Below are 27372 nucleotides of genomic sequence, written 5' to 3' on the forward strand. Positions count from 1 at the left end.
AATCAGTGTTTTTGGTCTAACTTTTTTGTTTTACGGGATTGTGGTCTTCAAAAGAGTTGTGAGTTATTTTTGCCGAACATTGCAAGTTTGTAATTCTTGTGATTTTGAAGTTACATGAAAACTTAAGAGAAAAACTATGAAATCTTGAGATGTCCATAACTCATGGAGTTGTAACAATATTTTTTTAGCGGCGCTCGAAAGGCTATACATAAGGCAACTTTTGCTGCAGAAAAAATGACGATTTTTGAAAATTTAGAGAATTCAATTCAAAAATAAACTTAGAAAACTCGAAAATTGCCCGCAATCACAAGATTTTTAATTTATAGGCGTGCTGCCCCTAGTAAAGTTGTAGGTTTTAACTAGATCTACAACTTTTTCATATGCAACTTAATGGAGAAATGTGTGACAACAAATTATTCAGATTAACGTTTTTTAGGTAACTCTCAGTTACTAATTCATGTTTTAAAATTTATTTGAGATACAAAAAACATTTTGTTTTTAAAAATCGTCAAGTTTCGCTCAACATGATTTGAAAATGAAATGCTTAGTAGTAGAAGCAAAGTGAGATGTGGAATTAGTTATTCAAATGTATTGAGCATTTTGCACCTTATTAGACTACTGTGCAGAAAATTTTTGCACAGTGAACATTTGCACACCTCACATATACACTCACATGACCGTTTGATAACGTGCTTGGATACTAACTTTTCTATCTTTGTTTTGATTTTTCGCGAACGGTTAGCATTACATAATTGACCACCAATTAACTAAATTCACTCGGTCCAGGAATGCAATCTGAACATTGCCAGAAACACCAACGGAAGCATGCTTCAGTGCCCAGTACATAAATTATACATAACGATGAAGGTTTTAGTTCGGTCCTCAACGTAAAGTGCCTGGGTGAACCAATAGAGAGCGACAAAGGTTCATAACGCTCAAATTGGCCATTTTTTGGCACCCACCCACCTCCACGTTTTGTAATATTAGTAATAACTGTAATATTTGGGAACAGTTGCCCACCCCCTTCAGCGTTGAGAAATTTGTGAATAAGCCCAAAGATCTTCCGTTAGGAAGAATACTGAATCGTTAATCAATTACGCCCTGCATCTGCGGGAAACGGATCGGATTCCGAAGAAGACTTTGATGATGATCATTCTGGATCCAGCAAACAATAGCTTCACAAAGGAAAAACTTCCCGATGAGCTAAACGGCTGCTGGCTATTGGCTGCCATTCGACAGGAAAATAAGTATTTTAGTGGGATGAAGCTAGCAATACGGTGGATAATTTTCACTCCAATGCTGGTCGCTTTCAAATAAACACAGCAGAAAAAAGTTTTGATGCAATTCGTTTGACTAATAGAAATATTAGTAGTAGAACGCTAATGGCGCTGTTCTCACAAAACTTTTTTTTTTTTTTTTTTCTATCTTTATTAACGAGATTTTTAACCCTGGGCTAGTTCATCTCGGGACCAACGGCTTTACTTCCCTTCCGAAGGAAGTCGTCACTGAAATTTTCAGTGACTATCTCGGGGATGGGATTCGATCCCAGGTCCTCGGCGTGAGAGGCGTGTGTTCTGACCACTACACCAGGTCCGTCCCCCTTCTCACAAAACTGAATTAGTTTATTATTACCTTTGACTGAATCTTTTCATTGTTTGTTCGATGCCATGTTGTAGTGGATGATTTTAAAATTTATTTGACACTTTGAGGACCGGTAATCAAGCTGTCAGCGCGTGGCAAACTAGATGTTGGTAACACGAACAGTAGCGACATTAGCATTCTTAGGTTAATGCTTCTACTGTTTGACTACTTTGAATTGAATATTTTGAAACGTCGTAAACTGAGAGAGAGGAGACAGCTCACTGACAGCTGACTTGTTTTCTCGGCTTCTTTGATTTCTTCTTCACATGTTTGGGTTGTGCACAATGGTTCGGAGAGCACAAACTGGGTCAAAACCATTTTCACATTCCATTTGTTATCAAAAAGATCATTAAATAAAAAAATATTCAATAGCAATTTGAGTCCAAACGACAATATTTAAATAATCAACGATTTTATATGCGAGAGCACAGGAAAACAACCAGAATTTTCAATCATATCCAGTTTTAGTTTGGCCAAATTTTGACGGTTTTTCACGCTCTGCCCTTCGAATGTGCGGTTTTCCAGTGACAGTTGATGACAGGTTCCCGTGACTTTTGGGAGCTCGCAATCTAAGCCAGCTGTCTCCTCTCTCTCAGGTCGTAAACAGCTTTCAAAGCATACGCCTGCTGATGTTAGTGGGTGTGCAAATTGTATCTCACTCTTGAACAATATCATTAGAATCTAAAAAATCGTACAACGGTCAATATTAGAGTATATTTTTTCCATTGCAATAAGTGTCTTCGACAACGACTCATAACGTTATTTTCAATTTCTCTCATACCAGAATTTTTGCCACCTTTCTGGCCTTTTCGCCTCCCAAATTCGATTTTACTAATTTTCGCCCCTCTTGGCTTGAAAATCTGTTCATTACCGTTAGATTCGATTAAAAAATCACAATTGGAAAGAATAACACTGCGGAACACGATTTTGTCTCAAGCACCAAAATACTGCAAAATACACATTAACTTAATTAAGGGTTGCTGAATCCATTGCCATTTACAGAAATATCATAGCACGTCTAGTTTTTGAGATATTGGCAGTTGAAAATGTCAATTTTGACTATTTCAGCCAACTTGCATGCAAGTTTTCCAGCTTGTATGGCAATTTATTTTCTTAATTTGCATCAGAACTCGAACTTCATGTGTATAACAATACTTATCATCGATGTTTATGATACTTCCGATGCTCAAAAGTTATTTTTTGTTGGTTTAGAAAAGTTTTGTATTTTGCCATATAAGAGAAACGAAGAATTTCGTATGGAGACTGCAAGCATGTTGAAAAAATCGATTTAACCTCAATTTAATCGTGCCATTTCAATCAAATTATATCTGAAATGAAAGTTAAAGTCCTATTATGCATGCTTGGTAGATTAGATCATAATATTTTTTGATAAATCATTGTTTAAATTTTATGTAAACATCAATGAAACCAGTGTTTTATACAACTTTGGCGACCTGTAGCTAAAAATTGTGACGTGCTGGAACATTTCTGAGAACGGCATCAGATTCAGCAACCCCAAATCTACTAGAGACACATAATTTGATTCTTGAGACACGCAAAAGTGTCAGTTTAGTTACCGTCGTTGGGGGTGACAATGGGTCAAAAAGGGATATGTGCGATTTATTTTTTGAATAACTATCGCAATTTAACTCCAATAAACTTCAAATTTGGTGTGTATGTACTTTGATGGTACATTAACAACTGTTCAAAAAATAAAGACAAATATTTATTCACAGCGGCACCACAAGTGAATGAAAAATGACCCAATCTCACCCCATAGAGGGGGTGACATTGGGTCACTGTAATTAAAATAACTTGTTTTTGAGAATATGATTTCAAAACCATTCACAACTGAAAAATATTCATAAAAAACGATGCAAACAAGACAAACAGATATCTAAGATGTTTCACAAGTATGATAAACCCACTTAAAAGAAAGATTATACAGAAAATTGAAGAGCTATGAGAAAAAATACGTAAACCCAACATTTATCGTCAAGTTTACATAAATTTTCTTGGTTTTTCCCTCAAATTGTCTTCAAAGTCTCATCCCCATTGCTATAAAACCTATTAAGTTTCCCCAAAGGTGTACTGAAACAGTGATTATTTTAAACATTCGCAAATAGTTAAATTTCGGTGCGACATTCCACGATCAATAAATTTCAGGCAGAAGTTGACGTCATAATCCCAGTATTTCAGCGATCCAATTCATTTGTACTTCCGTGAGATGTTTCTATTATATAAGAACACTGATAAATAATCAAATTTAGAAAAAAAACCCTTTTGATAAAAATTTACGATGTTGCTGCGCACGAAACACAGTTGCTGGTTTGAGAAGTTGTCAAAATGCGTTATATTGTTATTCAATGCACGGAATACTCAAGTAGACTTGTTTGATGTTTCAGAGATGCTGTATGTAGGAAGAATAAACACATCTTAATGAAAAAAGAGAGCACCCGGCACCGTAAAATGTCAAAAAAGTGGACTTGGAATTTCATTTACTATCGTTCTTGCTTGACCCAATCTCACCCCCATTTTCAATGTTTTAGACATCGTACCGAAAAAAATGATTTTTTTGTGGGAAAATCAAACAGATTCCGGAAAATACCTGTGATATATAATGAAAAGACTTTCAACATTCTACTAATACAACGATAGAGGCTAGAGTACATGCGTGATGCTTTGTACAGGAGAAATTTAATGTTGTAAATTTTATCTAGTTTCAACATGCAAGTTTATTGATGTAGTAAACAAAACCTACTATTTCTAAAAATGTATATTGTTATGAATTATGTGTAATAATATGTTCCCTATCGTATGAATGATTAATTTTAATAATATCAGCGTTATTGGCTGAAATATTTCACAAAACATGTTTTTCCGTTTTGACCCAATCTCACCCCCTAGACCCATTGTCACCCCCATCGACGGTACGCTGTGTAATTCAATAACGATGGACAGATGGCGATTTTGAATATATTGTTTGGAGTAAAGTTAAGAAAATGTTACATGTAAAGTTCAGTTAATCAGATTATTGTGCAATAAAAAAAATCTATGAATAATAATAATAACTGTAAAATTGTCTCCATAATGTCTTACAGCACTTGACCTTATAAAAATGAGTAAAATGAGAAAAACTTTTGCGGCGTGTAATAGCAGTTTGTCACTGACAACATTCAAACATAATTACCGGTATTAGAATGCCTTAATAAACATTAAAAAATAATGTTTTTTGATAGTTACGCCGCAAAAATAAAAAGCGTAATTTTCAAACTTTGCTGATCTTTTTACAAAAAACTCAGCCCAAAAGTTACAAATAATTAAACAAACCAACTTTGAACCAAGTTTTGATGCTACATTCCTTTGATGACCATTGTCAATGAACTTATTCATAGCGGTTGAAATATCTCTTATCACCTATGAATTTCTTGGCTTATAACATCACAAGGGTGTTACTTTAAAACAGGCCCACGATTTTCTTAATTTTACCCAGACATGCAGGCCATAGGAAACGAGTGATGAGAACTTATTTGATGGACATTTTTTGTGATGGTATCGGAAGCACCGTGATGTGGCTTCTTTGCTTAAACAATATGAGATTCAACAAAAAAATGTTTTCATTATGTGATTCAAAATGGAAGATTTATCATTTAGGGTGAAGATGAATCGAAGCCAAACTTCAAATTTTCAATGGCACAAATATGGAGAACCGAACACCCGTTTGAGCTGAAAACTTATTCGATTGGTCATCAACAGTTAGTGACCAATCGATTAAGTTTTCAGCTTAAACGGATGCTTGGTTCTCTAAATTTGTGCTTTTGAAAGTTTGAGGTTTGGCTTCGATTCATCATCACTTTAATCTGCTAAACTTTTTTTTTTCTGAATCATCACAAAAAATGTTCATCAAATCTGTGCTCACCAGTCGTTTTCTATGGCTATCTTTATCATATCATGAAACTAAGACGTGTTTGATTTATTTATACCATTATAACGCTTATAATAATATTACATGCCTAGATGTACAGAACGAGCTATATAGTTTACGTAATTTAATCGACATTCCAAAAACGATTGATTCGTGTTGAATTCATAGGCGAAACTCGAAAATCTTTGTTTTTTGAAAACATTCCATTCAATGTTTCAATTTCGTGTATTCTATGTTATTTATTATTTGTAACATCAGCCTGAGAGCTTAAAAATCAGCTAGTCCATATAGGTATTGAAGAAATTGCAATAAATGAACAATTGTTTGAAAATCAAAATCATGTTCTTACGGGCTAAATAAATATGTTATACTCATCAATACTCACCTCAATTTGCAATGAACTCTTTTTGTCTGATTGAGGGTCAGAGACACGCGGTACGCCCCCATCTGTTCTTATTCGCATAGAACCCTTATTGAAATTCAATCACAAAGTTGATGGCACATTCTCAAATTATGTCCACTGGGCATTGTTGGGCCATAAAAAAAATAATGTAAGCAATGTTGGAGTGTTTTGGTCAGACACCATGCCAAACTTACATTACCATAGCCGTAAAAAAAATATCCCGCTTAAAATAGCAGCAGCCAATATACCGCAGGCAATTCAAGTACTCTCCACCGCATTTGACGCAGTGTCGCATTATTTGGCTTTTTGAGCTGTCTTATCCATTCTTAATTATTGTCTTGATCACGGTGTAGGGTAGATGTACCGGTATTCAGCATAATACCAGTATTCGCCACCATACCTAAATCGTTTTGTGTTTATAAATAATTTTAAAATGGTGTTGGAACATTGTCAGACACCTTATAACTTGCTGAGAAAATAATAGAAAAAAGTCCGTAGAATGTTAGTTCCTTTGCAATTTTTTCACCATGATCTTCCTAAATTCACCAGAAATCAAATAAGGTGGAGAATTTAGGAACCGGTATACAAAAACATGACAAATTCTGGAGCAGATGATTCAATTCTAACCTTCAGAAAATGTCAATACAAAAACCATGTTTTTGAGCAGGTCTTATTTTATTGTTCCTGCTAAACATGGAACAAAAGCATTAAATTTCGTTTAAGTAGCGTTTATTAAAAATTCTTCTAATTGGTTCGTAAAACACATTTTTCGAATACTGGTACACCTACCCTATGTATACATACTCGCTCAGCTCTGTGGCTACACCGCGAAGATTCTATCCAGTTTGTTATTGAAAGTGGAAGTGGACAGCAAAAACCGGCGTGTCTTAGCACTTCGATTGGATTGTTGTCGTTAATCACACGTTGCTGGCTTCCTCTGCTAAGCCAAAACGCCCCATGATTAAGAGACCGCGACAATCGGAGACCGGCAGAACTAATGCAGATTTTGCTTTTTTTGCGCTCAGTTTTCGGAATGAGCTTTTAATGTGTATTGTTATTTCGTCCGATATCTGCGTTACATCATTTGATCTTGAACGACCTAAATGTTGTTAGGTGAAGCTTACGAGCAGATGAGATGTGTATTGAAAATTATTGTAATTTTGTCAAACTGTATCTAAATTAACTATGGGAAAGATTTGTTCTTAATTCTTTATTAGTATAATTCCAAACATTACGTTAATTTTTTCTGTGTTCTATGTTAGAAAACACTATCATCCTAATTTGGTATAACAAAATTAAGCTTTTATCAACATTTTATTAACAACATATTACATTTCATTTGCCATAGCAGTTAGGATTTTTGACAGGTGAATCGATTTCACCTGCTTGTAAGAGAAAAAAAACGCTTTCAATTTACTTAAACTAACTTAACCTAAATATATAAAGCATTGATCGAGGCAATAGAAGATTGCAATGATTTTTGTCTCAGATAATTGATAATTTTATTCAACATTTGTTCCGATGTTTCAACACTCGATATTCTGTGTAACTCATTAGTACTATACAAGGAAGGGAGCTTCAGAATCATTTTTAAAAATTTTATTTTCAATCTTCTGTAGAGCTTTCCGTCTGGTATTACAACAGCTTGTCCATATTGGTACAGCATACAAAATGGCTGGCCTGAAAATCTGTTTGAATATTAAAAGCTTGTTCTTAAGACCGTGAGCCCTAGATACTTAACTTCATCTGATCAATTTATTGGAACCCCTCTCATCGTGATAACATGTCTACTTGAAGGTTTCAAATAAAGAGCTTTTGGTTTATGTGGGAATATTATTAGTTTAGTTTTGGAAGCATTAGGAGAAATCTTCCATTTTTGCAAGTATGAAGAAAATATATGCAAACTTTTTGGTAATCTACTACAGATGACACGCAGGCTTCGTCCTTTTTCGGAGAGGCCTGTGTCATCCGCAAATAAAGATTTTTGACATCCCTGAGGTAACTTAGGTAAGTCGGCCCCTTGCTTCAACAAACGAATTTGTCAATGTTTCGATAGCATTGTCAATATCAAGTTTTGTTTGCAAAGAATTGTTAACATCAAAATGACAATCAATGTATGTTTCCTATGTATTGTGGAGAAATTTTTCCACTAGGCGGTGCTAGTGAGCATGGATTTTTTGTTTTGCGGCAAAATTTCGAAACTATTGGCGCAAATAATGTTAGCCCGTGTGATACTGAATAACTTTGCCGAAGACTCCATCTTTCTAAATGGTCAGGCTACTGAGCTATCCGCAAAACAAAAATTCAATGATCACTAGCACCGTCTAGTGGAAAAATTTTGAATTTTTTGGCTCGAATAATGTTAGCCCTTGTGATACTCAACAACTTTGCCGAAGACGCCATCTTCCTACGTGGTCAGGCTACTGAACTATCCCCTTAACATAAAACCCATGCTCACAATAGCCGCCTAGTAATAAAATTTCCAAACTTTTGGCTCAAATAATGTTAGTAGCCCTTGTGATTCTGAACAACTTTGCCGAAGACGCCATCTTCCTAAGTGGTAAGGCTGCTGAGCTATACGCAAAACAAAAATTCCATGCTCACTAGCGCCGCCTAGTGGCAAAATTTTGAAACTTTTGGTGCAAAGAATGTTAGCCCTTGTGATACTAAACAACTCTTCCGAAGACACCAACCTTCCAAAAAATCAGGATCTATAGATATCATATGTTACAAAATTTTGCATTCTTATCCCTCATGGTTCATATAGTGCAAATCCGAAAAAGCGCCCCTACTGGCCAAGTTCTCAACTAAAAGGATGATCCTCAACTCTTAAAGGTAGATCGTACTTAGCACTGAAACTTTGCCGAAGACAGTACTGTGGTGTCTCTTAACGCATACGAGGTATTTAACAACACCCCCAAATTGATGAAATCCCACAAGCCCTGGGTCTCCTATAACGTTCTAGTGTGTCTTATGGGAGTGCGCATAATAGGAGTGCGAGGTATAAGAATGCGTTTAATAGGAGACCGGACTGTAGAATGAATCGTTTTAGTTTTATTGTAAGTTCGGTCAATCGTTAGAAAATGCATTTCGCCGAAGTTGGGTTTTTCTCGGAATCTATGCAAGATACCCTACTTCGGAAGTAGGGCGCTTTCGAGCGCATTCAGATGTGAATCGAATGGACCACTTCCGAAGTTAGGTATCTCCCATAGGTTCTGAGGAAAATCCAACTTCGGCGAGGAACCACTTCTAACTTTTTACCGCACCGACAATATACTTATTTGCTGTTGTAGCTTTATTTCTTCAAAAGTAACAACAGCAAAAGTACTACAAATTAAATTTACCCTGTATGAAACTGAAAAGCAAAATTATGTAACCTAAACAGGAAATAAGTTTCTCCAAATGATTTTATTATTACTTTTGAACGCTACGGTATATCAAACTATTACTCATCGGATTATCCTGATGTTCCAGTCAATAATTGATATCAAACTTTATTTTAAATTTCTGAATTTCAATGCTTCGTTTTGGCCCATTTTTTTAATTTCTGGAAATCGTTCTCAGTTAATTATTGAAAAATGATTTGATTGATTTCGAGTTCTGTTTGTTCCTTCAACCTTGACGCTTGCTCCTACGGGGGCGGGTAATGAGGGCAGGATCAAACATGTCGCGCGTCGGTCGAGAAAAAAAAGTGAAAAAGTGAATCGATCCGCCAGTTCTGTTTGTTCCTTCGACCTTGACGCTTGCTCCTACGGGGGCGGGTGATGAGGGCAGGATCAATCGTGTTGCAAGGTGAAATAGTGTCGCGGGTCGCGGAACGCGTAAGTAGTGTTTGATCCTTTGATCTTGTCGCTTGCTCCTATGGGGGCGAGTGACGAACACTTGTTCGGCGTTCAATGCGTTTATCGAATAATATCACGAATCTGGTCAGACGCATTCATTTCAAATTATGTATTTATCGTTTACCAAAACGAATCCCTCCTCCATATCCAAACTCCGAGTGTTTACTTGTGGAAGTGCAGAGGACTCCTCGGCTTCCATAAAGCAAGTAACACGCCAACATTTCCTTCCCATCCCCAAATTGACCTGCATTCGGACGCAGCCGGCGCCGTTATTGTTTATTATAATAATGAGAGCACCAGTACATTGAGGATGTTACTGATCCCGAGTAGCGTCTGTTGGTTCCCTGTGTAAGTACAGCTGTTCTTGCAATAACGGAGTAGCATCTGCGAGCGATCAATCATGCTCATGCTCAAAAATGATTTGATTGAATTCCTACTGATACTTTATGGCACCATTGATAAAAATATTTAGAGCAAATTATGACGATTTTTTGTGTGCATAATTGTTGAAGAAATTCCAGCGAAGGAATTTCTGCATGACGAAACATGTTTCAAATATCTTCAGTTTATCCTGAAAACTTTTGCGATTACACAGCGTAACAAAAATGCTATTTTTGCGTGTCTCAAGAATCAAATTATGTATCTCTAGCAGATTTGAGGTCGCTGAAACTGGTGTCGTTCTCTGAAATGTCCCTACACGTCTCAATTTTTAGCTACAGGTCGCCAAAGTTGTATAAAACACTGGTTTCATTGATGTTTACATGAAATTTAAAGTATGTTTTATCAAACTGTTTTGTTATCTAATCCACCAAGCATGCAAAATGGGACTTTTACTTCAATTTCAGATATTATTTGGTTGAAATTGTACGATTAAATTTTAAATCGATTTTTTCGACATGCTCTCAGATTCCATAAATTTTAAGTCTTAGATCTCAGAACAATGTCTGCTCTGATGCTATGAAGAATCAAACTCTTATCTCCTGGCTCCTATTAGGATTCGTGTTGTTTTCTTGGTTCCTGTTTGGTATATTTCAGCCGCTTTTTAACTCCTTTTTGGTCTATTTTTAGTGTCTTTTTTCTGACAAGAGAACTAAATTTCCTTTTTTAAGGCACTCAGCCATGTGCCTTCTAAGTCTTGTGCTAACGGCTGGCATAAAAATGAGGGTGTTACCGTTTTGTCTCAAATTCCGAACAGACTCATATTCCGAACACTCGGTTTTGTATGGCGATTTGGTTGAAATGTTTCGCTGAAATATGTCACCAACTAACAAGGAAATGGCAGTCAATTGCAATTAAATTTTAACGTCTCCAATATAATTTATAACGCGGGAGTAGTGATGACTCTCTAGTTTGAGACCAGTAGAACTAGCTCAGATAAATTTATTTGCGAAATTATTCATTTGAATACGATTTACTCGTGCTGTTCGGAATTCGAATCAAGGTGTTCGGAATATGAGACAGAATGAACACAGTGTTCGGCATTTGAATCAAAATGTTGTCCCATACTTTTACGTAAAAACAATACTTAAACTAGTCAAATTAACATTATTATCGGTACACCCAACAGCTAACAGTTAGACTTTGCGAAAAAATTAAAATTTACACAAATATCAGCTAATTTATGCCAATCAGATGCACTTGAAGTCACTGTTGGCCTTAAGTGTTCGGAATATGAGTCAAGACGGTATATGCTAAGGAATGACAGTGTAAAAAAAATATTTAAAAAAAAAATCAACTTTGAAATTTGTTTTGCAATTTTTCATTCAGTGCAAATTGTATGGGAGTAAAAATACATGTTCGGAAACAGTACGATTTTATCAACTCAAAACGGACAAAAATGTCATTTAAACGTTTGAGCCCCTTAAATACAGTAACTTCCGCATTCCAGACTAGGGTTATACTTTTTTTAGGATTCACTGTACACAAAATATTTGCCAACATTTTTCCTACCCATGGTTTTGAACGTGGACGCGCCTCTGAATGCTTTTTGTATGTTATTGGTTGTTATTAGTTATACAGCTTGTTCTCTTTACCATTCAAAAAACGAGCATACCAATTTAAAATATTTGAAAAAAAAATCGAATTCATTAGAACGTAATTCGTTTACAATTTTGTTAGTAAATTTCACACCAATATGTACTGTTTCAACCATTTCTGATGATTTTTTGTTGGGATTATCCATTAATGAATTGACGAAATAGGAGTTTGCTGCGGCGGCAGGGTTTTTTTTTATATGATTTGAAACTATTTGAAACAATTTGAAGAGGAGGAGTTGTAACTGCCTGCTACAATATCGGCCTACGAGTTAGCTTGGGTAGATCTATTCGAAATTTTATTCCGCCCTTATTTAGGGCACCTTAAAGGTTCTTGGAAGTATAAGCCATCTAAATCTTTTTATATGACACCACAGCGTTATCATGCCACCTTTCAAATGGTAGGTGAAGATTTGAATTCCACAATTTGAATAAATTTAAATAATAAGAAATGTGTGCCCTCTTCATGATTCATTAAACCGGACACCACCTCACTTTTGCTTCTTATTCCGAACGATTTGATTCGAATTTCGGACAGCTCGTGAAAAGCAAAGTTGGGAAAGTAAAGTCGTTAATAAGCACTACCAGTCGTTATAAAAACGTCAAAACCTTGAAAATTTACAATGCCTCACTAATTGCTATGGAAAAAGCTTATATTAAAACGATTCTCCAAATTGGGAGCTTTTGAACGGCAAAATCATTCCCATACAAGAATGAGTGTCCAGAATTGGAAGCTGTCCGGAATTTGAATCAGAACGGTACGAGGGTACAAAACGCTCAACGAACATAAGTCGATACAATACCCTAATGAAGTATCGATTAATGTCCATCCCTGTAAATCACGCGTCTTTTGATACGTGCTAAAAATAGGCATTTGTAAATATTCTACATTTTATTGTTGTTGCTAGCTTACCATAGACAAATGACTAATTTATACTGTACTATAGTCAGAAACTTGATAGTGATCGGCGGAGAAAACTGAGGTATATGAATAGAAATTCTTTAGCTATCTGGTCCGAGGACGTCTCCAAGCTAGCATAGATAGCTTAGTCAGAGATGTAATCTTGACAAAATTTATTTCGTCTTTGGCTTAACTGAAAAGATTAAATTAGAATTAATAACGGAAATTATTCGGCTCCGTTATGCCACATGGTACATGAGCTTTGAAGAAGACCGATAAAATATTTTTCTTCAAATCTTCTTTATTTTGTTTAAGATTTTCAAAGATGTTTAGAGGGTAAGAGTTACTAAAGGTATTGTCATAATCTATCTAATCTATCGTTCACTTAGGACTTTTTATATTGAATATTAAAACATGAGTTTACTTCAATTTTTACCGATACAATATTATGAGTAAAGCATTTTTCGAAATATTGGACCATAAACATACCATAAAAACATAAAATAATTGCGTAACAAAAAAAACATTCTGAAAATTTTAAGCAAACAAACAAGGTCCTGCCGTGGATCTCAACAGAAATCATTCAAAGGTTTTATCAATATTCTCAAGTGTCAATTCAAAAAAAATGTTGAAGAAAATTTGAAATAGAATTACTAGTGATCTTTCTTAAGAATTTTAACTTATAATCATTTGGAGTTCTCTCACGGATCCATTAAAATGTTCCTCAAAAACTTCTTTCAGAGGCTTCGGGAATCATAAGGCCTCTAGCCCAAAATATTTCATCCAAATGAGGAAACAAAGCGTACCGCCAATGGTAGTCAGTTGTTCCGAATTTGCTTTCCTTCCAAATCGCAAAGAAAAAAGACTGTCGCGTTTTGCCGGAAACCTTTAAAGATCGTGAACTTCTTCTCAAACATCTTGAAAAGAAGAAGCACATTATTTTACTTATGACGACAAAACTGAACGTTTGTTCAAAATCGTCTTGAAAGGTCTCTCTAGTGACTATAAGTCACCTGAAGAGATCAAAAATGGAATTACTTGAATTTCCCCATAGTCCAAGTAATCATTATGAAAAAGACAACCCAATCTGGCATTGTTCGGAAAGGGCTTTCTCAAGAATATTGTTTAATTCACTTTAACAAAAAAGATCTAAATAATATTAAAGCTTTAGAAAAAGCTAGACTTATGTTCGATGTCCGTGTGACATGGGAACATTTCCAGAAACCTGGAGGAAATTACCAGAACCCCACTCAGTGCCGCCGTCGGTGCCAAAAGTGGGGTCATGGTATAAACAAATGTCGCATGGATGCTAAATGCATGATTTGCGGAGGTTCTTCTCACGCCAAGGACGTCTGTCCAGTGAAGGAAGATACCGATAAGTTCATATGCGCCAATTGCGGGGGTAATCATAAGTCAAATTTTTGGGCTTGTCCTTCGCGTAGGCGAGTCGTCGTGGCTCGTGCCAGGCAGATGAAAGAAAATATCCGTTACGATAACGGTCGTTTCCGGAATTTTCCTGGTAGAGTATCGAACAATGATCATTTTTCAGTTAACGATCGCTTGATCAAGAATCATACCCATCCCCTTTTCATACTACGAGTACCCATTCTAATTGTATCAAATCGAATGGAAAAAACCCTGCCGCCACAGGAAACTTCTACTCCGCCTCTTCGTCTACCGAAAATTCTAACGGAAAACCATCAGATAATGTACCCACTTCAAGTGATATGTCTGCCTCTGATTTTAATTTTCTAACTGAACAATTGAACCTAATGATTGATGCAATGTTCAAAGCCACCACTATGACTGAAGCAGTCCAGGTTGGTGTAAAATTTACTAATCAAATTGTTGTTGGATTACGTTCTTCTAATGGATGGAAAACCTGGATCCAAACTAAAAAAAAAGATCCTAACTTTTTTTGTTTATCTCAATTATCGACTTGAGGGGGCTTGAGGGGGAGTTGCAATTATCATTCATAGGCGTATAAAACATCAACTGTTTTCGTCATTTGAAACTAAAGTTTTTGAAACTTTAGGTGTTTCAGTTGAAACACAGATTGGTAAATATGCTTTCATAGCTATCTATTTGCCTTTTCAATACTCTGGACAGCAAGTTAATTTGCTCCAAACTGACTTGCAAAAATTGACTCGGAATAAGTCAAAATGTTTTGTCATTGGTGTCTTTAATGCCAAACATCGGTCATGTAATAATTCTCAAAGTAATTCCAACGGCAGAATTTTATTTGATGAGTGCTCTTCAGGATATTTCTCAATTCAATACCCTGATAGCCCTACATGTTTTTCCTCTTCTAGAAATCCATTTACGATTGACTTGGTCTTAACCGACGATGACCTTAAACTCTTGATCCGTCTTAAAAATGTGAGGAGAAGGCAATTTCAACGCGCTCGCGATCCTGCTATAAAAATTATATGGCAGGATTTGCAGAAAGAAATCAAAAAACGTTTTTCACAATCAAGAAACAAAAATACTGAAAACAAGATTTCTCAATTGAACGCTAGCTCTAAGCCCTTTTGGAAATTATCTAAAATCTTGAAAAAACCTCAGAAGCCAATACCGGCATTGAAAGAGGAAAACACATTATTACTAACTAATTGTGAAAAAGCTCAAAAACTTGCTAGTCCAATTGAAAATCAAGTTACTCAGGACTTCGAAAATATTCTCAATCAAGAGACCGTTTTCGAAAATTCCTGTGAGACTGATTTGGAAGAAGTGAGAACTATTTTTAAAAAAAATCAAAAATATGAAAGCTCCTGGCGATGATGGAATTTTCTACATCCTCATCAAAAAACTTCCAAACAGTAGTTAATATATTTAACAAATGTTTTCAATTAGCATATTTTCCTGACAAATGGAAAAATGCTAAGGTTGTAACAATTTCAAAACCAGACAAAATTCCTGCAGAAGCTTCTAGCTATCGTCCAATCAGTTTGCTATCTTCCATCAGTAAACTTTTTGAAAAGGCCATTTTGAGCAGAATGATGGCCCACATCAACCATCAAAATCTTTTTTTTTTTTGCCAATGAACAGTTTGGATTCCGTCATGGACATTCGACCACTCATCAACTTTTATGTGTAACAAATTTTATCCGTTCCAACAAATCTGAAGGCTATTCTACTGGTCTTGCTCTTCTAGACATAGAAAAAGCATTCGAAAGTGTTTGGCATGAAGGTTTGATCGTAAAATAAGAAAAAACTTTGATTTTCCAACATACATTGTTAGAATAATTCAAAGTTATCTGTCTAATCGTACACTTCAGGTTAATTATCAGAACTCCAGGTCTGAAAGACTTCCTGTAAGAGCTGGTGTTCCCCAAGGCAGCATTTTGGGACCAATATTATACAATATTTTCACATCTGACTTACCTGAGTTACCTCAGGGATGTCAAAAATCCTTGTTCACGGATGGCACAGGCCTCTCCGCCAAAGGAAGTAATCTGCGTGTCATCTGTAGTCGATTGCAAAAAAGTTTGGATATTTTTTCTTCATACTTGCAAAAATGGAAGATTTCTCCTAATGCTTCCAAAATGCTGCTAATAATATTCCGACATAAACCAAAAGCTCCTTATTTGAAACCTTCAAGTAGACATGCTGTCACGATGAGAGGGGCTCCAATAAATCTAGAGCTCATGTTAGATAAAAATTTAACTTTCAAAAATCACATTAAGGGCATTCAAGCCAAATGAAATAAATATGTAAAATGTCTCTATCCCCTTATTAATAGAAAATCAAAACTTTGTTTTAAGAATAAGCTTTTGAAATTCAAACAAATTTTCAGGCCTGCCATGTTGTATGCTGTACCAATATGGACTAGCTGCTGTAATACCATGGAGCAAGCTCTGCAGAGGATTCAAAATAAAATTTTGAAAATGATTCTGAAGCTCCCCCTGGTAAAGTACTAATGAGTTACGTAGAATATCCAATGTTGAAACATTAGAAGATATGTCGAATAAAATTATTCATAATTTGAGGCAAAATTCGGTGCAATCTTCTATTGCCACGATTAATGTGTTACATATTTCGGTTAAGTTAGATTGAAAGTGTTTTTTTTTTCTTATAATGAGAAGAAACCAACTCACCTTCAAAAGTTCTGAACTGCTACGGCAAATGAAATGTAACATGGTGTTGACAAAATGTTAATAAAAGCTTAATTTTGTTTTATCAAATTGAGATGATAGTGTTTTCTAACACAGAACATCTAGATATAAGAAATGAATGTAATGTTTGGAATGATACTAATGAAGGAATTAAAAAATAAGAATAATAAAAGAAACATACTGATTAAAAATTATTCATTTTAGGTAGTATCACAATCGACTAAGCACTTCTACAGAACTGCCGAAACCTCAGATGACAATGCCAAAAAAATCAACAATATTCCCTACAAAGCCGTTTAAAGACTGCTATCGGCACAGAATTCTTTTGCACTTGAGTGGCTCGATTGGATCGAGAGCTGAGAAACTGAGAGGATTCTACTCTGCTCTGCAACCAACAAACCGTCGAAATTCGGCGCGCGCAAGACTTCAATTTATTTCGATTCGTCGTGCGGTTCGGTTGGTTGGTTGGTCTGAGTTTTAGTTTGAGGCTAGGCGACTTAAGGTACCTCTTGGCGGTGGAATAGGTGACCTTGAAGACAAGAAACATGGATGCAAGTGCACGGATCGAGACGATCTTTGCAGCTGCAGTAGTGATTATGCTGATTGATGTAGCTTCAGCTTTACAGGATCTCAGCGGTGGTGATAGTGAAAGTGAGTGAAATGGTTTGGGGTGATACAGTAGATTCTGACTAACGTCGAAGAAACGATCCCTCGAAAATTTGGAAGTTGAGTTTTTACGGGGTACTTGAACCGTTGAAGAGCTCAAGCAAACCGAAAAGTGGTTCCGCAAAAAGTCAAGAGTGTTGTTTGTGTTCTTTTGTGGTGACGTGATGTTGAGGACGACGATATGAAGGAAGGCACACAGGGTACCTACCAGAAATCAGTTTGTGAACTTCCATCAAGCCATTTGTTGTGCACGTAAGGTCAAATAGTCTATATAGGGTTCAACAGTGTTAATCAAGAGGTTTCTGATTTCTTCGTGATGTATTATAATGAAGCCGGTCATAAAAAAAAGATTCGCATCACCATCCTTTTCATCTGGATGGTTATCCAAGGACGACTGATGTGTTGAGTTAATTATTTCAGTTGCGAACTCGCTAATTAATCATAATACCTATATATGCTGACTAAAGCTTTATCAATAATTTTGAATTGACATGAACTTTTTGAAGATCAAGCCCCATCCACAAGATATATACTTACAAGAAATTCTTCGGAGATTCCTTCCAGAATTCCAACATGGCTTGCTCCAAGGATTATTCCAGGATTACCCGATCAGTAAATTACAACAGAGTAATAACAAATTATGTTACTCAGTTATCGCATTTTTTCTAACAAAATAAGTTATAATTTTTGCTGATTAGTAGTTAAAATAGCAAAAAATATATAACATACCTAATTTCTCCTACACTAGACAAAATCGAAACAAAACATGTTATAATTTAAACAACAATGTAACTCATTATGTTTCAAATCAAACAAAAATAACTCATTTTGTCGTTGTCCATATACAGTTATAACAAAATTTGTCATCTCATTTACATGAATAAAAACGCACATAAATAAGCAATGGATTACCTGCTTTGCTCTTGTTCACAGTTGATCAGCAGAAGTTTTCTCGTTCCATTTTGTATGGGGAAAGGCATCTAACTTCAAATTTCTCGTAAATGAAAGCATTTATCGAAAAAATATTTGGTAGGCGTGATAGTCATTACCATTACGTACAACCGCTACTAAATATTTTTTCGAAAAAAGTTCCCAATTTTGAGAAATAAATCGTTAGATGCATTTCGCCATACAAATATTTTTCGCGTTACCTTTTAGCGATTTTTCGTGCATAGACACTAGCACATGTACGTTACTATGTGGTGAGTAGTGAATCAGGGCATGTATGTAGGGGTTCATTCAAATATCACGTAACGCAAAATTTGCCAATTTTTAACCCCCTTCCTCCCCCACGTAACAGCTTTTGTATGGAACATTTTCATTTTTTGTATGGACCGTAACACTATGTAAGACCCCTTCCCTCCCCTATTGCGTTATGTAATATTTGAACGATCCCTAGCCCATTGCTCTCAGATTTATTTTTAACATATTATGTTAGTATGTTTTAAATTGAAACAAATTTAAAACAGCCTTTGTTATTATAACTGAATTTGTTTTAATTATTCATCATCAACTCTAACAAAAATGAAACAAAATTTGTTTTGTGTAACTAATCTTGACATAAATGTGATATAATTTTGTTGCAATCCATTGGCCGGGTAGCTCTAAGCAAGCGGTTTTTTAAGAATATTAAAAAAAATCAAAGGTATTCAGTAATTCTTCTAAGGATTCTTCAAGGACGCTCAGTAACGTAGCTGGGGTTAAATCGAAAAATGATAACCGATTAAGTTACATTTTTAGCGATTCAACTATTTCGGATTTAATGGTTGATGTTTGTGATTTAAAAGTTTTGCTTTATCTATTTGTTTAAAGACAATTTAAAGACAGGCTGCACAGACTGAACATAACTAACATTAGACAACGGACACACGGAACGACCAATGGACCAGTGAAGAATTTTGCGTTTTGACGAAAAGTTTTCTCCAACTGGTGCGGGAATCAAACCCACACTCCGTAGCACAATACGCCTAAACGACTGACGCCGCTAACCGCACGGCTACGAAGCTCACAAGTTAGAGTTTAGAGTTAAGGGCCGTCACGTATGCACATAAAATTTGATTTTTTTTTCCAAGATTTTGTTATCAAATCATAGAACATAGTTAAAAAGGATCAATGGAAGTTATTTATTTGATTTGCTTCATTATAGAGACTCTCAGCAGTATTTCGATATGGGTTTTTCTATGAATTTGTTTTGACAATTGACGTGCGTATTGAATGAAGTTTGTCACCAAATGATGAGAGTAAACTTCGGAATAATACCTGATATACTGCAAAAGTTTTTGAGAAATATCAATTTTGAAAAATGGTAAAAGTTTTATCTGCAGCGATTATATAGAAAAACGCTTAAATTATGATACAATGCTTTATTGAACTTATCTAGGGTGCAGAGCTATGTGTGCACTTCCATGGCATGAAAGGTTTTTCTCGGACAAATTGTCTGAAACTTTGCAATTAGAAGCACTTCAATATGACTCATATTGTGGCCAAGATTAGGATCCGGCTCCCTACATGAGGATACTTACTCTTTCATGAATATTTCCTAGAATTTCTTTCATGAATTTCAGTTTAATAATCTTGAGATGCTAATTTTTAGATTGTTATTAAATAAAAGGTTGAATGAGGGAGACTTGTTGTTTTTTAACTACAGTCGAAGCTGTAGTTACAATCATATTTAGTAACACAAGAACGGATTTCATGATTTCGAATACTTTAACAGCCACATGTTCATTGTATGTTTGCGTAAAGTTGTACACTCTAATGACGGAAGCTCCCAAATTTGACAACGCACTGGGTCACAAAAACCCTAGCTAAGTCACTAAGGATGTCGTCGTGGACTTTCTTCAGTTGTATCTCCAAGAATTTCTTTCGGAATGCTGAAGGAATTCAAACAAATTTTTGTACAGAAAATATTTTCCAAGGAATTCCCTTTGAAAATTTCTCAAGGAATTTCTAGGAAATTCGTCCAGGTCATTCCTAAAATAAGAACTGGATTTTCTTCATTAAGGGGCCCAGATAGCCGTAGCGGTAAACGCGCAGCTATTCAGCAAGACCAAGCTGAGGGTCGTGGGTTCGAATCCCACCGGTCGAGGATCTTTTCGGGTTGGAAATTTTCTCGACTTCCCAGGGCATAGAGTATCTTCGTACCTGCCACACAATATACGCATGCAAAAATGGTCATTGCCATAGTAAGCTCTCAGTTAATAACTGTGGAAGTGCAACATAAGAACACAGTGGGGACGTAACGCCAGAAAGAAGAAGACTTTCTTCATTTACAAGGATTCCACTATGAATTCTTCGAGGCATTTGTCTAATGACACCTCCAAAATATTTTTGAGAATTTAAGAATTTTTCTATGTATTGCGTGCCATAATTTTTGAATCACCCTTCATTGACATTTCTTGCATGCACTATAATTTTTATAGCTAGAATCAAAGCGAGCTCTGAGCAGAAAATTTTTGTTATTGATATGGAACGTCAAAAGTAATTGTTACTAGGATATCGATATCAAAAATGTTTAAAATTTTCCTATTTTGTTTCTACTGTTTTCTATTTTAGATTAAAGCCTGATTTGCTTCTGAACAGGAATCGCTAAAGAAATTTCTCGCCGATTCCTTGCAGAAATTTTCTACAGCGACTCCCGTTTGAACTGACATTTCTTTTCAACTGCGTACTGCGATCAGAAAAAAAGCGCTTCCTTGATCGATTCCTTGCAGGAATTTTCCATGCAATTTTCCAAAAATATACAGGTCGGACTCGATTATCCGGAGTATCGGTTTTTTTTTCACTCCGGATAATCAAATCCTCCGGATAATCGAATCACTAAGAAAAAAATTGAAATCTTCGATAAAAGAACTTAAATATTATCTTTTTTTGTTGTTTGATTTATATGATCCGGTGGCGTAGTCAGAAATTATTTCTAGGAACAGTAGGGCTCTTTACAAGAAAAAATAAAATTTCGACCAGCATACACAAAAAACCACTTTTTTGAACCCCCCCTTTTCTTAAATACGTTCAAAATTGCAAAACCATTCATATTGTATATTGCAATACCAAATTATCTCAGATTTATGCATAAAAATTAAAAAACAAGAACATCAAAAAACAAATTCCGGATAATCGAGTCTAAAATTCCGGATAATCGAATCCTGGATAATCGAGTCCCCGGATAATCGAGTCTCCGGATAATCGAGTCTGACCTGTACTTGTCAGCAGCGAGTCAGGCTTTAAGCTGTACGCAGTTGAAAAGAAATGTCAGTTCAAACGGGAGTCGTTGTAGAAAATTTCTGCAAGGATCCGGCGAGAAAATTCTTTAGTGATTCCTGTTCAGCAGCAAATCAGGCTTAATGAAGAACGATCAACGGCCGCCGGCATAATCAAATACCAAAACTAGAAGGCATTTCAGCGAGACCTAAGAAACATTAAGATTGAACAGTTTGAAATATCTATCTACTCTTATAGCGCGCTAGTCACACCCATGACACAGTAAAGAACAGTTACTGTTTCTTTATCTCTTTGAATTTGAAATGATAGCTAATGTTTTCATGCTGGATTGTATGTTTCATTATTTTAACAGAAATCGAATCTGTGCCTTTTACACCCCTTCTATTCCATTCACCCACCTTCTATTTTTCTATTTTTTTGAAATGCTATCCGAACATTAACTTAATCAGCCTTGTCATAGTTTTGCTCCGTATGCTGTGCTTATTTTGAATATGTTAGCTGAGATAAGCAGTAAGTCAATGATATCAAATAAAATGGATGCTTAATTAGCTTCTTGGCTTGAATATTGTATTGTACATGGTTCTACAATCGCCAATAGTTCCACGTCTCGAAACTAAAATAGTGTAAAAGAAATGGGATTACTACGTAAAAGCGATAAATATTAAAGAATAGATTTTCTAATTCAACAATGCCTAACTGCAAAACAAATAATGAAAAAATCTGACAGTTGAATCAAAAATTTTAAATTAAAGCTTGGATCAGACTATAAAATCTGATGGCAAGAAACGTCAAAGTTGAATCACCCCCGTTGGTTTTATAGCTAGCGTAAAAAGCTGGATATAGGCCTTTTCATGTGACAGGTCCGTCTATGCATTTGTTTACATCGGTGGAGGACCAGTGCTAACACGGGCCTGTCATTTTCATAGAAGAACTGTCAAAGAGCTTCTGGATCAGCTGATTTGAAATGTCATATGAATATGCCTATAGACTTCTAGTGAAATTGACGTCAGAAGTACAGCGGATTTACGCCCCTCATCTACGTCCACAGCCAGAAGGTACCGTTCCAAACACTATTGATACAATTTCCGTTGGTCTCCAAACGGAAATCTTGCTGGGCCGTATCCATTCATAACAACTTCGTAGGTTTGAGATCCTTTCATCGCCATTTGTTCTGTATCGAACTAATTAAAAATGGGTCTGATTCATTTGATGTTTTATTGAACCAACAAGGGAAGTTTTTTTTTTCAAAACTGAGTTGAAAAATAAATGTTATTGGGGGACGGGACTGGTGTAGTTGTTCGAATTCACGCCTCTCACGCCAAGGACAGCCCATGGCTAAAAATAAAAAAAAAATAATAATCAAATAAATAAATGTTTCGAAAATTAAAAAAAAACTCACAATTAAAACCTGCCTCTAAAAAGAAGCTTAGAAACTATCTTGTTAGCCTCAAAAGCCGATTGCACCGTTAAGAAAGAAATCAATAGCAAAAAATAGGGCAGAAACTTGCTATGCAGTTTGAAAGCGCTCACAATTCTAATTTGGGTCTTACTAGTCTAATTGGAAATCAAGTTGCTCAATCAAGAGAATGTATTCGAAAATTCTTGGCGGACTGGTATGGGAAAAGTGGAACTATTATTTAAAATGATTTGATGATGTAGCTTATCATTCTTGATTGATCTATTAAAACAAAATTCAGTTGACAAATGGAAAAATTAAAAAAGATTTCATATTAGGGTGCCGGTGCCATTAGTGGACTACCTAAGCTATAAAAAATCATAACAAAATAACGAAAAGCCCTAACTGAGATCTTTTGACGTTAACAGAAAGATTTCAACCTCTACTATATGGGAAAAATATAAAAAGAGTGATAAAACTAATTTTTTAACACAAAATCGCTTGAGCCACTATTGGTACACGTGTTCCAGTAGTTGCGCTAGTGCTCCAGTAGTAGACGTTCGGGAATGATACAAGGAATTTTAAACAAAATGGTAAATTTTTACATAGGTTTAACATTTCTCCCTCGGAACATCAACTAATATCTTTCGAATGAACCATTAAGATCATCTCTGGGACTTTTCTTCATTTTTATACATCCATTTTAAAAACTGCTTCCATCCGTTGATCCACTACTGGAACACGACGGCAACTATTGGTGCAAGGGAGCATTTTTTTTTGCGTAAACCTAATTATTTATATGACTTTTTTGATGATATAAAAAGCTGAAATTTGGCAAATCGACTAAACTAGAGGCGATCTATCCACCAAAAATAGCACATGTCGTTTTTATCAAAAAATGTATGTTTTATTCCATAGTCCAATCTACTGGTACATCACAACCATTGGTACCGACACCCTACAACCGGTCAAAAATCCTTTTTTCGAAGCTTCTAGTTATCGCCCACTCAGCTTGCTTTCCGCTATCAGTAAACTTGTTGGAGAAGTAATATGTAATAAGATTAACAAGAGCTTTATTTCATGTTGCAGTACTAATTCAAAATGTTATTGTGTGAATATGTTTTCAGCTTCGGTTTACAGCCGTATGCCACCCGTATACCATTTCGAAGATAAATCTCAATGCCTCAATGCAGATTCGAGCAATGTGTATTGTGTATCAAGAACCTTGATCAAACCAGATGAATCTTCGGAAAACTGGAAACTTATAGAGGTTGGTAAAATTCCTCCATTTTCAATGGTTAGACTTCTATAATGATAGAACACATTTCAGCAACACTCTGTGGAGGACACAGATTTCCAAAGATACGTGCTGGATCGAGGATTCTGTGTTAAAAGCTGCGAAATGCTAGTCAACAGTTTGACACCACAAGAACTGAAGCAGTATGACCATGAGCAAGTTTCAGTGGATGTTCCGGTAAAATTCCAAATATTTTTTTTTTCCGAAGCTTATTTAAAAAACACGTTTTTCTTCACAGCACACCTACGACTCCAGCTACATTCCCGGCATGGAAGAATACAGACAAAAGTATGATCGTTTAACCAACATCTGTCACAACTATCGGCTTCATCGAGATTATAATCTATCTGGGTATTCATTCATCGAACATTGCATGGGTTCAAATGATCTGAGAAATCGCCTAACCGAGCAGCATGTTATATTCGCTGTGCTTGCCAGTGCCATAGTCTATCTAGCAATTCGTGCCACCTATCGAGATACGAAAGACTTCAGAAACGAGAATAACAACCTAATTACAGTAGAAGACGATATCTGGATGGAGTTCTCCTTGAAGCGTAGCTTCCGTCGGTTATTCGCCACGCCGCAAACCAAATTACATCGGGACTTTGCATTTGTGGAATCGGTTCGGGTCATTTCGGTGTTCTTCATCACTGCAGTTCACGTGCTGATGGCTTTCGGTGCAAGTCCAATGGAGAACCCACAGGCTCTGGAAACGTTTTTCAGGAATCCAGTGATGCGGATGGCCTCAGCGATATTCCCCTTCTTGGTGCACACTTTCTTCACCGTTGGTGGAGTTCTGTTGGCGGTGCATTTCCTGGATTTCATTGAATCTGGCCCAAGGTTTCGCTGGCAGTATTTTATCATGGGTATCATCAACCGGTACATGCGACTGTTTCCGCTGTATTTCATCATGTGGCTGTATCAGGTGTCCTGGTTCGATCGGATGAGAAGTGGTGCCACCGGACATTCGCTGGTTGGCGTTGAGATGCAACTTTGTAAGGAGAATGGATGGTCGAATTTCCTGTTCGTCAACAACTACTACAAATTCGATAAAGGGGTAAGTTCTACAGATTGACAATATTTGTGCTAGCACATAGTTTCCTAAACTGTGGGTCGCGATCCCCAGAGGCGTTTGGAGTTACGGAGAATCTGATTTGGAACCGTTTCGTTATTTTTTGCTTTGAATTATTGGGACGTTGCATTTCTTTGAACTACTCAAGGCAACGTTAAGGTTACCAAGTTTTGCCGAGGAAGCAACAGATTATTCGTAAATTTTAGTAAGGAAAATTCATTTCGGGTGGATCTGGCGAGAAATACGACTAGCGGCTAGGAGTCGTGCCTCAAAAGCTTGGGAACCTTTGTGCTACCAGTATAGTAATTGTAACGTAACGTTTCTCGCTTCAGTGTATGCAGCAGACCTGGTACTTGGCAGCCGATTTCCAGTTCTTTTGCATAGGAATGCTCATCATGATGATCTTGTGGCGGTTTCCACGGTCCATAAAGACAATGATTTATGTAATGATGACAATTTCTATTGTGGTTCCCATACTTAACAATTATATTTACAATTTTGTAGGAGTTATTCTGCTCAACTTCAAGTAAGTTAACAATGTATGTACTTTTCAAAAAAAAACTTTTAATATACATGAGAATTACCTTTATTACAGACACCTTCGGTTTATGCTATTCTTCTACGAGTGGGTCAAACGTGACTACATTCTATCACATCCGCACACGTGTAGCTACTTTTCCGGAATTATAGCCGGGATAGCCTACCATCGCTACCAAAAGGACCCACAGTACCTGAAGAACCTCCGAGTTTACCAAGTCTTGAAACGTTTGGCCCCACTAATGGTTCTACTCCTGTCGGCTCCGGCCACCTTTTTCTACTACAACAAACCAGTTGAACCGTCCCTATGGATGGCTATCTACGCATCGGCTCATCGGAATTTCTTCGGAATAATGTGCGGCGTGGGTCTACTGTATGGAGCGACCGAGGGAAGTGTGAAACTTCCGGAGATTATGCGACACCCAACTTTGCTGGCCATTGGAAGGTTGTCGTTCAGTGTCTATCTGACCCAGTTCAATGCCATTCGATACGTATTCATGGACGTCAAGGAGTACGGCTTCTATTTAAATGTGATAAACTATGTAAGACTAATAATACGTATTATTGAACATATTCTGACACATTTCTAACACAAAATTGAACATTTCAGTTGCAAGCCTTTGCTACGAGTTACATCGTGTCTTATACTGCAGCGTTGGTACTATGCACAACGGTCGAATTGCCAATGGTAGCGGTAATCAAACGCTTACAAAGTAAGTAAAACTTTTGTGAAAACTTTCAATAGTACTGTCCCAAAAACTGATAACTTCCTTTCCCAATCTTAGGCCACAAAAAGCAGAAGAGCAGTGACGAATGCCAAAACATAACAAACGGAAGCACGAAACTGAAAAGTTCTTAGGGATTCTTTTGGAATGGTTTATTTTTGCTCGGATGTTAACATTGCATTGTAAATAATTTGCGGACTCTGAGATTTCAGTAATATTTGCGGTGGTTTTACAAATTTGATGTACATTTTAAAATATAGTTTACAAAAAAATCAAGTTGCAAAAGTTTATCATTTTCATATTTATATTTTTGATATTATTATTTCAGTGAAGCTCCTGGCGTTGTATAGCGTACATTTTATTTTATTTTTATAAAAAAAAAACTTGTGGGTCCTTAAGGAGTATTGGTATATCTTCAAAACCAGATGGCTGATGATCAAAAAGAATATCGACACCGATGGTGATTAGAAGAGTGTTTTGAGAACTTTTTAAAACAAATGTTCATAAATATTGATAAAGCTATCGCGATTTGAATATATTTTTGTGGGGGAAAAATGAAGTTGCCGGTAGGGGGGATAATGCTAAAGAAATTGCTGGC

The 27372-nt window shown here is 36.2% G+C and overlaps 1 protein-coding gene across 2 annotated transcripts; it reads left to right on the plus strand.

Annotated features, from left to right (window-relative positions):
* The first annotated feature begins 17217 nt into the window (after positions 1–17217).
* Positions 17218–27050, plus strand: LOC5568275 (O-acyltransferase like protein). 2 transcript variants are annotated; one of them, XM_021841598.1, is made up of 8 exons: positions 17218–17511; positions 24271–24413; positions 24474–24617; positions 24679–25497; positions 25845–26038; positions 26108–26591; positions 26660–26762; positions 26835–27050. In XM_021841598.1, exons 1-8 carry the CDS (start codon positions 17406–17408, stop codon positions 26906–26908), a joined length of 2067 nt encoding a protein of 688 aa, XP_021697290.1. In that variant the 5' UTR covers positions 17218–17405; the 3' UTR covers positions 26909–27050. The 2 variants fall into 2 exon arrangements, with proteins under 2 accessions (XP_021697290.1, XP_021697291.1); XM_021841599.1 differs by lacking the exon at positions 17218–17511 and adding an exon at positions 17550–17778 and having other exon boundaries at positions 26835–27039.
* Positions 27051–27372: the final 322 nt, after the last annotated feature.

The sequence above is a fragment of the Aedes aegypti genome, chromosome 2, assembly GCF_002204515.2.
Source record: "Aedes aegypti strain LVP_AGWG chromosome 2, AaegL5.0 Primary Assembly, whole genome shotgun sequence".
Classification (NCBI taxonomy): domain Eukaryota; kingdom Metazoa; phylum Arthropoda; class Insecta; order Diptera; family Culicidae; genus Aedes; species Aedes aegypti.

Bases quoted from the DNA above. Each gene is read 5' to 3' on its own strand.
- LOC5568275 (XM_021841598.1), top strand. From the start codon at position 17,406: ATGGATGCAAGTGCACGGATCGAGACGATCTTTGCAGCTGCAGTAGTG. The intron at 17,512-24,270 runs GTGAGTGAAATG...ATATGTTTTCAG, and splicing joins CAGCGGTGGTGATAGTGAAA to CTTCGGTTTACAGCCGTATG. The intron at 24,414-24,473 runs GTTGGTAAAATT...AACACATTTCAG, and splicing joins AAAACTGGAAACTTATAGAG to CAACACTCTGTGGAGGACAC.